At 41.8% G+C, this 17,080-nt stretch overlaps 1 protein-coding gene across 4 annotated transcripts in view; it reads left to right on the top strand.

The window, feature by feature from the left end:
- Positions 1-17,080, top strand: part of SUMF1 (sulfatase modifying factor 1) — a 137,975-nt gene that overhangs the window by 51,968 nt on the left and 68,927 nt on the right. For all 4 annotated transcript variants that reach the window (XM_010590031.3, XM_003409988.4, XM_064274998.1 and 1 more), the window contains 3 exons: positions 986-1,108; positions 1,884-1,998; positions 11,379-11,492. In XM_010590031.3, coding sequence (XP_010588333.2) covers positions 986-1,108; positions 1,884-1,998; positions 11,379-11,492 — 352 coding nt within the window. The remainder of the gene's footprint in view (positions 1-985; positions 1,109-1,883; positions 1,999-11,378; positions 11,493-17,080) is intronic.

Below are 17,080 nucleotides of genomic sequence, written 5' to 3' on the forward strand. Positions count from 1 at the left end.
CTAGCCAAGTTTGTACATCCCCTTATCCTCAAAAATTCCCTCAACCTTGCCCACGCCTCCATACCTTCAGGAAAGAAAAGATTTACTTGGAATCTTGTTAGCATGAGGCAAATATAGCTGTCTGATCTCTGGTGGCACAGACTGTTCTCTGGAAACAGATGCCAAGATAGAGTTTGGTGTGCAGAATATTTATTAGGGATCCACCCTGGTGGTACAACAGTCAAGTGCTCGGTTGCTAATGAAAAGTTTGGCGGTTCCAACCCACCCAGCCGCTCCCTGGGAAAAAGACCTGATGATCTGCTCCTGTAAAGACTACACCAAGAAAACCCTATGAGGCGGTTCTACTCTGTTACATGCGGTCCCTATGAGTCAAAATCAACTCGACGGTATCAAACAACAACAACACTAGTGGAAGAAGTAGATGGGGCAGAGAGGGAAGTCAAACTGCCATGCAGGCTTGACAGAGTTTCAGCCAAACCCAGAGTGAACTCGGGGGTGTTTATGTCCCATCAGCATTGTCCCGCTCAGAGCTGAAATGGCTGGGCCTTTATGCCCCCGCTGTGATTAGTCATTGGTAGCTCAGAGGCGGCTCTCTGCAGCTGTGGGGAGCTCTGAAGGAGCTGGACGCTTACACTGACAGCACTTAGAACAGCTGGAGCCACGCTTCCTTCAAGGGGGGATTTGCACGCTTCATCTCCATATCTACCACACTGACTGAAATTTTGTGGGAATCCAAGTCTGCAGAGTGAAGGAATGTTTTGAGTCTAGTTCCAAAAGGAATTATATAGTACATTTAGGAGCCTGTGATATCAGAAGTCCTTGGTGGAGGGTGACGGATGTGGCCTGGCTGGGACTTGAGCTCTAAACCAGGAGCTAGGTGTCATGAATAGACTTGAGGATGATTTTATTGGAGCTTTGCCAAAGCTGGTTTCTATTTCTTGTTGCAGTTTGTGCCTCTCTTCACTCTGCATTCCCTTTTCCCCAGGCCGGATCACCCAGTCCTCCATGTCTCCTGGAATGACGCGGTGGCCTACTGCACGTGGGCCGGAAAGCGGTTGCCCACAGAAGCTGAATGGGAATACAGCTGCCGAGGAGGCCTGGAAAATAGGTACTTGCAGGTCCTCATCTTGCCTAACAATGTGTCGAACTTTTTCTAAAACTTTGAAACCTACTTAGGTTAGAAAGTTGATTAAAAAAGCATAATAATAAATTTTTTTTTTCTTAGTGGGTTTTCGTCATTTCCACAGAGTTACTTAGGAGACCCTGAGGAATAGGTCACCAGCCCCCCAGAGCCCCTCAGAGCCAAGTGTCTGACGAAGTGGGCTTCCTCCAGTCCAAAGCCATTTTGAGCAATTGAACTCCCTGTTATTATCTATGACTCCTTAGAGCTACTTGGCAGGCTGCCTTGCTTTTAGCATTTTCTTATTTTAGGCGTCTTCTGAAGCAGCGATTTTTCTCTGCTTCTAGAACTGTGAGGCAGAAAGCTCCTGTGTGGGTCATATCTTCTAGGAAAGGCTCCTTAAAATAGTGAAGTCTTTATAAAAACAAAAACGTGGTACGATGGTGCTTGATCATGCTACCATATAAGTCCAAAATGATGTCTACTTTCCCAGACTTCTGTCAGGCCTTCTTTTAAATCTGCAATTGATTTCAGGCCTCCTGAGTACTTCGGAGAGACTAAGGTTGTTGTGAACTTGACAGGAGCTGGCATACGGAAGTTTAAAAAAAAATTCATTAAAAGTTTTATTTATTTACGTATTTGGAATTAAAACTAACTCAGAACAAGCTAGCAGTGTTCTCTCTTTCATTACATTCCTTCACTTGGCTTTAATCCAGAGGCCTGTGCCTGTTTGACAGGCTGATGCCTGTGTCTCTTCTGACAGACTTTTCCCCTGGGGCAACAAATTGCAGCCAAAAGGTCAACATTATGCCAACATTTGGCAGGGCGAGTTTCCTGTGAGCAACACTGGAGAGGACGGCTTCAGAGGAACTGCGCCTGTGAGTAGTGGCTTCTGGAGGGAGGGTGTTGGCTCCAGAGAACTGAGACTTGGTGGAAAGGGGCTAAGAGGCATTGCTCACTCGCTGATTGACATGTTGTCCCCTTCCTGCATTCATCCACTGTTGTCCTTTGCAAATACTGCCGATTAATCAAACAGTCTTTTTTTATAAGGCATTTTCCTTTCTGATGACGTAGTACATATTGTAGAAAATTTGGAAAAACAAGAATGTAAAGGAGAAAATTGAACAGACTGGACCTCTGCTGGAGCCCTGGTGGCTCAGTGGTTAAGAGCTTGGCTGCCACTACTCAGATTTGACCCCTGTTAGCATTTTGATGTGTTTCCTCATGTTGGTTTTCTGTGCTGATGATGCTAGTAGTTATTGAGTGCTTGCAGTGGGCCAGCAATGGTGCTTAGCTGTCTGCATGAATTATCTCATTTAATTGCCAGTTCAACTCTGTAAGGTAGGTACTATTATCCTCATTTTCCAGGTGGGCATTCTGAAGCACAGAGAGTTAGCTAACTTGCCCAAAGTTACACAGCTGGAAGGTGGCACAGCTGGGATTTGAACCAGGTTGGTTCGTTTCTAAAGCCCATGCTCCTAACTATTATATTCGCCAGCAAATGTGTTTCTGGTGTGTGTGTATTTATTTTTTACATACTGCATTTGGGTAGCACTGAATACATATTTACAATCCTACCCCCCCCCAATAATATTATATCAGGAACATTTTATGTGTTACTAACAATACTTCACAAATCAGTTGTCTTTCAGCAGCTAACTTGTCATATGGATGAACCCTTATTTATTTACCCCATTACCTCAGTGTTACAAATTTAGGGTTTTTTTTTCCCTAAACAATGCCACAATGAATTTCTTGTACATAAATACTGAAATCTACCTCTGATTATTTTCCTCGGATAGATTCCCAGCAGTGAAATTAATGAGCCAAAGGCTAGAAAACTTTTGTGTCGGAGTTTTCCGATGTATGGCCTAATTGTTTTCCAGGATGCCTGGGGCACATTCCCTTCTCTCAGTGTATCAGAGTTTCTTTCTTGCTGTTCTTTTGCCAGCATAGTCTTATAAACTAGTGAAGCAATGTTAAAAACATTCTCGCTTTTCTCTTAACACAGCGATTAAAAAAATCTCGTGGTGGATAAATAGCATCTTTCTGGCTTTGTAGTTACAGAGAATGATTTTCTTTCATCAGTCTTGCAAGTAGTTATCATTTAAAAAAAATAGTATCTTTGTTAGTTTCACATAAAGATAGTTCTAAAATGTGTTTGTAAGTAAAACACAGATACATCATTTGGAATGTGACCAAATGATTCCAAAATTTCAACTGAAAAAAGAAACCTAAGTAGTTGCCATCAAGTTGACTCTGACTCATGGCAACCCCGTGTGTGCAGAGTAGGACTGCTTATTAGGCTTTCAGGGCTGTGACCTTTCTGAGGCAGAGTGCCAGGCCTGTCTTCCAAGGCACCTTTGGGTGGGGTGGATGAGAGTAACTTAGAAATTTTGGGAAAAGATGAAGAATGAGGAGGAACTTGACCTACTAAAAATGAAAAGATATTTTGAGCTATAATAGTTAAAGCATTGTAGTTTTGGGGACAAAATTCATGTAAAAAATAAATGGTAAATCTCTTCAATGATAAAAGCAGTCAGTAAAATAGGAATAGAGAGAGTATTACTCAATACGATAAAGACCATTTATGAAAAACCTGCGGCTAATATTATACTCAGTGGTAAAAGATATAATGAACAGTTTCCCCCCAACATCAGGAGCAAGACAAGAATACCACTTCCACCACTGCTGTTCAGCGTTGCATTGGAAGTTCTAGCCAGAGCAATTATACAAGGAGAAAAAAAAGCATCCAAATCATAAAGGAAAAAGTAAAATAATTTCTACTTTCAGATGACATGGTCCTATACAGGCAGTCCCGGGATTTCTGATGAGTGCCGTTCCTAAGTCTATCTTTGAGTTTGTCTGTGAATTGGAACAGTTAGGTACGGTTCGTATCTAACATTGGTTAGTCAAATGTTTGTATTGTATATAGTGTACCTTTCTATGCATAAAAAACGTTAAAGAAACACTTCCAGATACACTAAAACATCTTTAACAATGCAAAATAATAATAATGTTTTAATGCTTGTAGCAAAGTAGCACCTATTCGTTATTATGAACCATTGTGTATACCTTCTCCACCTACAGGGAAAAAAAAAAAACAAAACCAAACATGTAGCCATTAAGTCTATTCTGACTTGTAGCAACTGCATAGGACAGAGTAGAACTGCCCCATAGAGTTTCCAAGGAGTGCCTGGTGGATGGAACGTAAAATACTCAGAAGATTCTGGTCTGTAAAATCTTTGAGACCAGTTAAATACTTTATTGTAAACTCTGAACTAAAAAAATCTACGTTGTACCACTGGGCCATATTTCTGCTAGGTTTTAAACCCTCCTCAGCCAAGGCAAGGGTGGATTGGGGGTGTGGGTAGGATGGCGCTGGGCCCAGATGCATCATTCCCCCATCACCTCCTCACCGGACTTGTCAACCCCACCTACCAGTTGTGAGGCCCCTGCCTCGGGGCACAAGGGGGAAGTGCCACTCAGGATGTGCTGAGAGCGAGCCTGGGGCCCAAGGGTTGGAAAGAGGTTGCTTAGGGAAACCCAAGTGCGAAGTTCCCCACGCAACCCCTGAAACCATATGGACATGCAGAGGTCAGGAATCTAAGACTTCCCACCTCCTTTCCAGCCACCAAAAGGTCAAGAACCACTGCAATGGTGAAATCCCACACGTGGAAGATAGGGGAAACAAAGCCAGAGAGGTGCTGTGATGCCCCTGGGCTGTACAGCATGGAGGGCCCAGCAGATGGAGTAAGGTGGAGCTGGTTAAGGGGACACCTGGGAGGCCCAGCTGTGTGCCCAGCATGGTGCACTGGCCAGTTATACTCGGAGAACGTGTACAGTGTGGTGCCTGTCATAGCCACTATGGCCTGGAGGCCCGCCATGCAGAGCGGAGCAGCGGTGCTTTAGGCACGCGGATGGTGGGCTGGCCCTTTCCGAGCTCTGAGGGAGGTGGGCATATGTGGGCTCTCTGCTCAATGCTGTGGAGTTAGCCACACATTCCATTTCCTCCTTATACCTGACTCTCCTTCTTCCCCCGTTGCTCCAGGTGAATAGAGACCAATTGTTGTACCTTGAATGGCCATTCGCAAGGTTTTAAGACCACAGGCACTACATAGTGTACTAGGAGGTAACACAGAAGCACTACAACTGTTATTAGGCCGATAACCAGGACCTCGTAACGTGTCGACTGCAACATTCATTCTGTAAGAATTTAAGAGCTTGCTGTGCATTCAGCACTGTGATAGGCACTGAGAGAGAGAAAGAAGAACACCCACATGGGATGATCCCTGCTTTCAGAGACTCATTTTTTTGCCTTGAGAAGACAAAATCCATTGTCACTGAGTAGATTCTGCCTCATGGCATCCCCATGTGTTGGAGTAGAACTATTGTCAGCAATAACCGCAGAGGAAGGGCCTGGCGATTTGCTTCCATTCAGTTTATAGCCAAGAAAACCCTATGGAGCAGTTCTCTTTAGCACATGAGGTCACCATGAGTTGGAATCGACTTGGTGGTAGCTAATTACAATAATTTTTACAGAAATGGATCACCAGGCCTTTCATGTGTAGCACTGCTGGGTGGGTTCGAACTGGCAATCTTTAGGTTAATAACTGATGGCAAACTGCTTGGGCCACCGAGGGACCTTGAGAAGACAAAAGCACTGCATAAATATGAGGTTACATTTTCTGAAATTTTGATAGTCGGCTTAGTCGTCCAGTGCTGCCATAACAGAAATACCACAAGTGGATGACTTTAACAAACAAGTTTATTCTCTTACAGTCCGGTAGGCTATAAGGCTGAATTCAGGGTGTCCAATCCAGGGGAAGTCTTTCTTCTCTCTGTCAACTCTGGAGGAAGGTCCTTGTCATCAGTCTTCCCTTGGCCTGGGAGCACCTTTGTACAGGAACCTCAGGTATAAAGGATGCGCTCTGCCCCCGGCACTACTTTCTTGGTGGTATGAGGTGCCCATGTCTCTCTGCTCACGTTTTTATATCTCAAAAGAGATTGGCTTAAGACGCTACCTAATCTCGTAGACCTCATCAATATGACTGCCACTGATCCATCTTATTACATCATAGTGGTAGGGTTTACAACATACAGGGAAATCACATCAGAAGATAAAATGGCAGACAATCATACAAGGGAATTATGGCCTAGCCAAGTTGACAGATATTTTGGGGGGACTCAATTTGGTCCATGACAATGGTTTTTGACACACACAGGCCATACATTTTAGATTCACTATTTGTGGTTTGTTTTTATTTCTTTTCACAGCCCTTTTAAAACCAAGCATGTAATTATCGTTAATGACCATAGCTTAGAGCAAGGGTCAGCAAACAGGGGCTTGTAGGCCAAATCTGGTTTGCTACCTGTTTTTTTTCTTTTTTAATAGCCATCCAGGTAAGACTGGTTTTTACGTTTTTAAGTGGTTACATTTTAAATTGGTATATAAGCATCTACATTATATCCTAGATTTTGCCTCTTGGCTCACAAAGTCTAAAATGCTATTTGTGCCTTTAAGAAAAAGCTTTCTGGCTCTTGGCCTAAAGCAAGTTTAGAAAAAGAAATATATCTGGCATTTACTTTTTGGGGTTCTTATTAGGCTTCGGGAATTTAGCTGTCTTCATTTTTTTTTTTTTTTAATGTATTTTTTACTTCTATGTATATTTTAGAAACCCTGGTGGCGTAGTGGCTAAGTGCTACAGCTACTAACCAAAGGGTTGGCAGTTCAGATCTGCCAGGCGCTCCTTGCAAACTCTATGAGGCAGTTCTACTCTGTCCTATAGGGTTGCTATGAGTTGACTCGACGGCATTGGGTTTGGGTTTGGTTTGGTTATGTATATTTTATCTCATTTAATCTAAGAAACTCTCGGAGGGTCTATATTCAGGGAGGTGTGGCAGGGAAGTGGAGTATAGGGCATGTGTTAGGGTGGCGCAGTGGTTAAAGCAATCGACTGCTAACCGAAAGGTCAGCAGGTTTGGTGCCACCAGTGGCTTCATGGGAGAAAGACGTGGCAGTCTGCTTCTGTAGACATTTATATCCTTGGAAACCCTATGGGGTTGCCATGAGTTGGAATCGACTCAACGGCTATGGGTTTTTTTTTTTTTAATATATATTTGGTACCTCTTTATATGTTTTGGAAACCCTGGTGGCACAGTGGTTAGGAGCCACAGCTGCTAACCAAAAGGTTGGCAGTTCGAATCCACCAGGCACTCCTTGGAAACCCTATGGGGCAGTTCTACTCTGTCCTGTAGGGTTGCTATGAGTCGGAATCTACTTGATGGCAATGGGTTTGGTTTGGTTTTTATATATATGTTTTATCTCATTTAATCTCAGAAACTCCAGGACGCTCTAAATTTGGAAGGTGTGCCAGGGAGGTGGAACATGGGGCATGTGTTAGGGCACGAAAGATGGTGAACTATGTCTTGGGACTGGGAAGTCAGAGTAAACAGTGATGGAAGTCCGTAGGGGTCCCGACATACAAATTGTTCATCCAACCTGGATGTAGACATAAAAGACTAACGGAACCGTCTGTTAGCTGGCGCTCTTGCAGATATACTTTTATTTGGTAAAGCGAACGAGTAAAGGTCTTGGGGCTGAAATGGCCTCAAACTTTAAGTGGGTAAGAAGCCTGGCTTACTGGCGTAGATCTGGACATGGCATGGAAGCGCTTAGTGGGCCACTTTTGGCAAACAGAACTGGTGCTATGGGATGCATGGAATGCCTGCTTAAGGTGCCTGATGTGGGTGCTCGTCAGAACCTAGAATAGGACTTGACATAGACAGCAGGACAGTGGCCTCGGAAGTTGGAATCCACTACCGAGTGTGTAACAGCTCACCTGGGAATTTGCTGGCCCTGAAAATGGATGGCGCTGAGCATCAGGCCCACACCTGGACTTCTTTGTCAGGGGACACATGGGAGAGACTGGCAGAGAAGGGCTTCAGCCCCTGGATCCCTCCCTGTATGCTCTCTGACAAGGAGGGTCTGTGCGTAAGCCTCGACACCTTGGTGCAGCTACAGGAGCAAATGTTAGTTGTCACAACAGAGACTCAAATGAGAATTTCGAAGGCCCAAGTGGAGAAGGGGTCCATGTGAACAGGAGTTGAACGTGGGTCACTTGGTCCTGAGAGATGGCTGAGCGCCTTTCTAAGGGGATGGTGATAGCTTCCATTGCCATTGTTTGAACGAGCCTGATAACTCTGATGAATAAGACACAGATAACTGCCTGATGGTTTGAGGAAAAGGTGGTAAGGCTGTATCGAACAGTTAGGAATGTTATAATACCTTTATTTAAGTATTTTGTACCTTTATTTAAGTACATAAGCTGCCAAGGAAAGTAGAACCATTTACTCTTTTCGTATCAGTTTGTGTTTTCAGAAAACGAAGTTCGGTTTGGCCTTAGAACACTTTGCAGATGTGTAGAGTTAAAACATTTATGTATAAGCTCAGCAAATGTCTGCTTGGAATGTATTCAACAAAACTTAGCTGAAGAAGTTGCCACGGACGTTACTAAGATGAAATTAGGACAGTTAACAGAAGTCCTCAAGGAACCTGTCTGAGAAACAGGATCAGAAAAGCATTCTGGGAGCTTAGAGAGGTCACTTCGCCCTGTATTTGAAATGAGACTTAACGAGATCAGCATCTTTAAATTGGGGCAGTGTACGTACAGAAGAAGTTGCCGGGTGGCGCAGATGGCTAGCACCTGGCTGCTAACCAAAAAGCCAGAGGGTTGAGTCTACCAGAGGTATCTCCAAAGAAAGACCCGGCAATCTACTTCCAAAAAACCAGTCATTGACAAGCCTGTGGAGCACAACTCTACTGTGATCCAGGGGGGCTCCGTGAGCTGGAATTGCCTCAAAGGCCACTGGCTTGTTTGTTGGCCCACATGGAACTTGGTCCACCTCAGCTGCTCTGCTGTATCCATGTGTTCTGGTCAGTTGAGACCAGGAGTTTAACCTTGATCATGGGACAGACTATGGTGAAATAACACCCTCACTTGCTCCTTCATACGTTTTGTTATTTCAGAAGACATTTTAATAAACTCTGAGCCCTGAGCAAGCTATTTTGACCACAGTAAGCCAAAAGCATTTATGTTTTTTTTTGGCTGTTATTACACAATTGTTAGTTTGTTCTGATTTTAATGCCTATCAGTTCATTCACCTGAAAATAAGCGTTTCTCATGTGTATTTGTTTCCTTTTGAGGTTCCTGGAAGCAAAGTTTGGTTAGTGTTATAAATTTAGCAATTGATACTTAAGTTTTTTATTTACCTTAGTGGTATACTCACATATGATAATTTGGGGGTGTTGACTTCCAAATTTTACCTCACTTAAACATCAGATTATTTAAAGGACACTTCCCTGCCAAAAAAGGCCCTTTAAATATGCGCTGTTATTTCCCCTATTTTATAGCTGAACCGACCCAGGTGGGTTAAACTGCTTGCCGCTCCACCGCTAACCGAAAGATTGGCAGTTCAAACCCACCCAGTGGTTCTGAGGAAGAAAGACCTGGCAATCGGCTTCTGTACAGATTACAGCTTAGAAAACCCTATGGGGCAGTTCTGCTCTGTTACACAGAGTCGCTATGAGTCAGGATCAACAGGACAGCACCAAACAACAACAACAAGCTGCTGTGTATTGGCATATAGATATGACTTCAGATGCACTGACTTGAGGGTCCCTTCGGCGTGTGCTTTCTAGAACTCTGAGAAGTGATTCCATCCTCCAGAATGTTTGTTTCATCTTTTAATTGCTCTAGAAACAGATTATTTTCTTGTTTTTCATTCTACTCCGTTCAGTTTTTACTCTACCTTACACTTTCTGATCACCTCCAAATTCTTCAGAGAGCAGTTTATACTTGTGACCTCTCCTTTACCCTTTGAACTCTGACCCCACCTCCAAGGCCAGCCCAAACACTTTTTCCTTAGCAGAGGAGGATACCTTCAACCAGAAATCGTTCCCTCTCGGCAGTTTCTGTGGCATTTCTTTCACCCTCTCATCCCATTCTTCCTTTCTTGGATTTTTTGGTTTGGTTATATTCTTTTTTCCCTCATTAAGCTCCTTCAGTCTTATTTGTCTTTGAATCCTTTCCTGCCTTCAGTCAGTCTTCATGAAACTACTGAATGAACCAGTAACTAAATGCTGCTGTTTCTGTAATGAATGCTAATTATGGAAACAGAATGGGGAAGTTCTTCAGCTTTCTACCTCTTCTGGACTAAGTTTTGTTTCAGAATGGCTTCTTTAACTTTGTTTGAAGTGCTCTGAATTCCCCAAGCCTCAGGTACTTCCATATTTACATGTAGACATGAAACCTTCAGAAGGCAAGTAGTTAACTTGTTACTTCAGTCCTACCTCATTAGTATGGAAAAAAGCATAAATTTACAAAAAGATTTTAAAAATTCTGAAGATAACTTGAAATCTTTTTCATTTAAAAAAAATTTTTTTTTGCTTTATGTTTGAGAATTTCCATTAAAAATGTTGAGAAAAAAATTTCAGTCAGTCACTAAAATAGCCAAATTGTTCTGCATTTACTATTGTCCAGTTAAAGTTTTTTCTCGCCTTCCCCCCTGCTTATCCTCTTTAAAAAGCCTTACACATTCTGATTTTGTGTCTGTGACAGTGTTATGTGGCAGACTGTCTGACCTGCCTTTGAAATGTGATACAATTGGTTGCTGAAGAATGTGTACAGTTTGCCTTAGCCTTCCAGAATGCTTGATAATGAATTCACATTTTCTACATAAAAACAAGTCCCCTTGGTGTTTTGATGACAGTGGCTGAGGATTAAAGATAAGTTGGTGAGTTGGAAGCGGCTGGTGCAGAGCATGGAATTGACTTGTGGTCTCTCAATGCTAAAAGACATTGCGTGGCCAGCAGAGCTCAGCTCTGGTGCCAAGACTCATGTTGGGTACAATATGATGTTCCTGTTACCACTTTGAATGTCTAAATACCACTCTCTACCCCACCGTCCGTCTTGCACTGTCTGATTCAGTTTTGAATTATACTCAATATTAGTCTCTCTATTATGAATAGTTTTGCTGCCTTTCCTGCTATGTAATATAAATTCTCCTTAGATTCATAAACTCCTTTTGAGAGTCCAAAGCCAAAAAATGCCTCTCTGCATTTACAGTGGCCAAATTTTATTTTGACTGTTGGAATGAAAATTAATACTCATGCTTTGAAGTTATAGCTCTTAGTACATTTTCCACCAAAGAGATTTTCTAAACATGGTGAGTGTTTTGACAACATATTTCCTTTTAGGTCGACGCCTTTCCTCCCAATGGTTATGGCTTGTACAACATAGTGGGGAACGTGTGGGAGTGGACCTCAGACTGGTGGACCATTCACCATTCTGCTGAGGAAACACTTAACCCGGTGAGTATCATTCTTAGAGTGTGTATCTTGGAAAGGGAATGTTCATTCCCTGAGCATTCCGTGGTTTTTTCTCTGGAATTAGTCTCTGGTATATTCCAAAGGCGCTTTATAAATGATACGCTTAGGTATGTGTCCTTAACATTCATCTGGGTTTACACGCAGGTCAGCAGGTAAGTATCAGCTGGTCAGTTGGGAATTTGCTAATTTATGAAAGTTGTTACACCAGGTAACTATTTAAAAGAATTTCATGTGTTTCCGAGGGGTATTTACATGCTCTTGAAATTAGTCTTGGAATGTCCCCAAAGTGACATTAAGCACATAGCTCTTATTTCAGACTTTTCAAGCATTTGTGTGAAAGTGCCTGTGAACATTTTTGTACTGCTTTATCTGGATGGTGATAACTACTTAAAGGAATCTTCTGTAACTTCAGGAATTACATGTATTCTCATAAATTTGATCAGAGTGAGATATATAAAAAACTATGGTAAATTCATTAATGTTTTATTTATAACTATTAAAATCTGTTAGATGGTATTTACCATGTACTTAGCTGCCTGAGTTTGGATTGGTTGAAATTTTTGTTCAGCATCACCGTTTGGACAAAATGGGAAAAAAATACTTTCTGGGTGAATGTTGAGTCAGGAAGCTGAGTCATTTAGTGATTATTTTCTGAACCTCTCAGTATGTCTGACATCCTGTATCTTGGTTATCTAAGACAAAATTTTTTGTCTAAGTTTTACCTGTTCTGGAATGGGAAGAATGTTCTCTGCAACTAGTATACCAACCTGCCTCTAAAACCAAGTTCTCCCAGAAGAATATATAAAAATTGGGAGACTGCGTGTATGTGTGCTTGAAGTACCTCCTTCAAAAAGAACATTTCTGAATATTCTTTGTTGTATGAACAGATGGGAAAAAATACCATATAAAAATCCTATAAACTAGACATTCATAAGTCAGATCCAAGAATACCATATAAAAATCCAATAAACTAGACATTCATAAGTCAGATCCAAGAATATGTATTTATACCAAAACTAGCTAGATGGGGAGCTGATATCCTTAATGTTAAATCTTAACCTTTTGAAGAGGCACATAGAGTTATGTTAAAGGAAATTAATTCTTCACTCTCTTCCTCAGTGGAGACTTAACACAGCTTCATTGTCGTTGAAGAAGTTGTCGTAATTTAGACTCTGTGCCTCAGGCCATTTTTCTGAGTGTGGGGATAAATTTCTGCTTGATATGCTTGCTTTTTCTTCACAGAATAACACGTGGGCTGCTCATGAATAATCTAGAGGCACAGATCTGTTTTCTTGGGTGCAGCTGAAAAAGCTGAGTTTGCTTCAGCAACTGTCATTCACTCTCATTTTCCTTGTGTTTTGTAGCAAGGATGGTGGAAGTAGTGGTCAAAGACAACCCTTTTCTCCAAAGTGAGAATTACGTTGTGAAATTCTCGGTGGGTTTGTGGTTGAGAGATATCATTCTCTACTGGCAAGATGTGACTTCAGCGTTTGCTGTCAGAATCAGAAATAGAATCTCTTTTTCTCCTCAGATACAGGCATCTGTACGTTTGGAAGGGGCTGCGCAAGGCTTCAGAATTCTGGCAAGTTGTGAATGTATCTATTTGACCATCTGGTGTGGCGCTGAACGCTTATTAGCTTTCAGTTTTATAACTGCTTCTGTTTCTTCTAAAGATTTACAGAAAAACTCAAATTTTCAAATTTAAAAAAAAAATTCTTGACTCCGTCCTGGAGATTGTCCTTGCTCTAATGAAATTGTTCTCATTTTAGGTCTCTGTCCTAGATACCGCATTTGCTTCCTGATGTGACTGGGATAAAATTGAACAGTTTTTTGAGAACTAAACCCCAAGTCCCTAGAAAACTCATACTTCACCATTTATATCTTAGCAGCTTTGCTTCATCGCCGTCTTCACTGCTAGCAGACAAGCCCACTATCAGCTGTCATCTGGGTTACTGCATCAGCTTTCTAGCTGGGCTTCCTGCTGGTACTTTCTTTACTAGAGAGCAAATCTAATGATGCTACTCTGCTATTTAAAACCCCTCAGTGGCTTCTTATTATCTGAAGAATAACGAATTCTTAATATGACATCTGAAGGCTAAAATAATTTAGCCCCTACTGATCTCTCTAGCCACACTTTTTTCTTCTTTTTAAACGCTTGTTTTTAAACACTAAAAAAAATGGTGTGCTTATACAGAAAATAGTATAGCAGACACCTACATACTGGCAAAGGAGTCCTGGTGACACAGTGGTTAAGTGCTGGTGACCACTAATAAACTTTTGTCTCTATACATTTGCCTACTCTAGATATTTCATGTAAGTGGGACTATACAACATTTGCCCTTTTGTTTCTGACTTGTTTTACTCAGTATAGTGTTTTCAAGGAGCCCTGGTGGTGCAGTGGTTAAGAGTGATGGCGAGCTATGGCTGTTAACCAAAAGGTCAGCAGTTCAAATCCACCAGCCACTCCATGGAAACTCTATGAGGCGGTTCTACTCTGTCCTGTAGAGGTGACTATGAGTCAGTTGACTCAGTGGCAATGGGTTTTTTTTTTTTTATGTTTTCAGGATTCATCCATGTACCAGTGTCAACATGGAATTAGACTGTCTAGCTCTAGATGTTTTAGAAAGTGCATTCTGTTTCTCAAGACTGCTTTGACTTGGCATAGAAATGATCAGGTTGTCCTCATCTGCCCCCGTGGAATTTGCTTATACCTACAGAATTCGTGCTCTTTGTTTCAAAGGACAGCTCTCTGAGCCCATGCCCACCTGCACATGGCGCGTCATATAAAATTGGGCATGTGCCAATCCCCTGGCCTGCGATCAGCGTGGATGGCTATGCCGCCACGTGCCAGCCTTGTTCATCCTGCTTAGGTACTTCTTTGGCATTGGATGATCGGACTTGGGATTTTTATCTTGCATTACTTCTTGATTTTTTAACTTTTTATTTTGAAATAAAAAGATTTAGAAGAGTTACAAAGTTACAGAGAGTTACCGAAATACCTTTCAATCAGCTTTCCCTAATGTTCACATCGTATAAACCAACCAGTTGCTGTTGAGTTGATTCTGACTCATGGTGACCCCATGTGTGTCAGAGTAGAACTGGGCTCCACAGGGTTTTCTTTTTAATACAATATTGTTTATTTTGTTGTTGTTGTTCTTGAGAATATACACAGCAAACATACACCAATTCAGTAGTCACCATTTAGTGACATTGATTACATTCTTTGAGGTGTGTAACCATTCCCACCCTCCTTTTCTGAGTTGTTTTCCTGCATCAACATATGTTCACTGCTCCCTATGGTTCCTATCTAATCTTTCAAATTGCTGTTGTCAGTTTGATCCCATATTGATAGTTCTTCAAAGAGCATTATGCGCGAGGCAGACTTTTTTTTTTTTACTAGTTAAGCTAAAGTATTGTTTTGTTTTAAGACTTCAGGGGATATTTTTGGTTTAAGTTTTAAAGATTATCTCCAGGGCAGTAGTTTCAGGGGTTCATCAAACTTTCATGACTCCAGAAAGTCTGGAGTCCATGAGAATTTTCTGTTCTGTTCTACATTTTCCCCCTTTTGATCAGGATTCTTCTGCGGAATCATTGATCAAAATGTTCGGTAATGGTAGCTGGCCACCAGCCAGTTCTTCTGCTCTCATAGCAAAGAAGGCAGTTTTTCCTGGAAGCAATTAGCCACACATTCCATATCCTCCTCCTATTCCTGTCTTTCATCCTCTGTTCCAGGTAGATAGAGATCAGTGGTTGTGCCTTGGATGGCTGCTTGTAAGCTTTTAAAACCCCAGGCACTACACACTGAACTAGGAGGTAGAACAGAAGCACTAAACATGTTATTTGGCCAGCTAACTGGGATGTGCCGTGAAACCATGACCCTAAACGTCCAAACCAAGAAATCAAATCCTATGAAGTGTTTGCTTGTATATAAGCAGACTCAGCGGCTACTTTTTTTTTTTGAGGTAAATATATATATCACGCAATGTTTACCAGTTCAACTTTTTTTTTTTTTACCAATGTACAACTTATTGACAGCAATTAATCATCTGTGCAACCTAATGCAAATATTTTCATCACTGTTAAACCTCCCTCCCCCATTTTCTCCTTCCTCCCACCTCCTGTAACCATTAATAAACTTTGTTCTCTATACATTTGTCTTTTCTTGTCTTTTTATATAAGTCAGGTCATACAATATTTGTCCTCTTGTGATTGACTTATTTTACTCAGTGTAATATCTTCAAACTCCATCCATAGTGTAGCATGCATCAAAGCTTCATTTCTCAGTATTCCGTTATATGTATGCACTGCATTTGGTTATCCATTCATCTGTTGATGGGCATTTTAGGTTGTTTCCACCTTCTGACTATTGTGAATAGTGCTGCAGTGAACACTGGTGTACAAGTCTCTATTTGACTGGACTTACATTACTTTTGTAGATCATCTAAACCCTAGGCCTGATTGCTCCTCCTTCTAATAACCTCTCCCCTGGCCTCTCGCCACTGCATGTCTCAATGTGCAGTATTTGTTAGGCTCCTGCTTAGCCTGTCTTCTAGTCCTCCTCTGAGTGTTTGTTAGGCTCCTGCTTAGCCTGTCTTCTAGTCCTCCTCTGAGTGTTTGTTAGGCTCCTGCTTAGCCTGTCTTCTAGTCCTCCTCTGAGTGTTTGTTAGGCTCCTGCTTAGCCTGTCTTCTAGTCCTCCTCTGCCTTAAGGCATGAGACTGCCTTTGTCTCAGCCTGGCAAAAACAGTAAATATCTCATGGCCCTTTTTTTTACTTGAGACTACCACACACATTGACTGCTACATTAGCAGCCTCATCAATTCAGCAATCATTCCCTGAGAATCAGGCTAGGAGGGGGAGTTGATTGAGAATTTTTACCTGCCATAAGGCCTTTATGCACGTAATTTTAGTGAGAATATTTTAGGGCATGTTGCAGAATAAATCAGTTTGACAGAGGAGTAACCTAGTTACTCAAAATATTAGCTTATCAACGAGTTAGCTCAAAATGAAAAAAATTACGAAAGTGTTAATGAAGTTGACTTTAAACATGTGGTTGCAGATTGCACCTATTATGTGCCAAGGGGACAGGAAGGCAATTAAATTTACATGTAGGAAAATAATTGTATCATCTTCTCCCAAGTAGGAAGAAGCCCTGGTGGCACAGTGGGTTAAGAGCTTGGCTGCTAACCGAAAGATTTGCAGTTCAAACCCACCAGCTGCTCTGCAGGAGAAAGCTTTGGCTGTCTGTCTGTTGCCATAAAGTTGTATAGCCTTGGAAATCCTATGGGGCAGTTTTCGTCTATTCTGTAGGGTTGTGTTATGGATTGAATTATGTCCCCCCAAAATACGTGTTGTAAATGCTAACCTGTATGCCTGTGGGTATAATCCTGTCTGGGAATAGGTTGTCTTTATTAATGAGGCAAGATTAGTATAGGATATATCTTGAGTAAATCTCTATTGAGATATAAAAAAGATTAAACAAACAAGCAGAGGAGAGATGGGGTAAGATAGATGCCAAGACATATGGAAGTCTCCAGGGAGCCGGTAGCTGAAGCTGAAGAAACAGGGATCT

The sequence above is a fragment of the Loxodonta africana genome, chromosome 22 (assembly GCF_030014295.1).
Source record: "Loxodonta africana isolate mLoxAfr1 chromosome 22, mLoxAfr1.hap2, whole genome shotgun sequence".
NCBI classification, from domain to species: domain Eukaryota; kingdom Metazoa; phylum Chordata; class Mammalia; order Proboscidea; family Elephantidae; genus Loxodonta; species Loxodonta africana.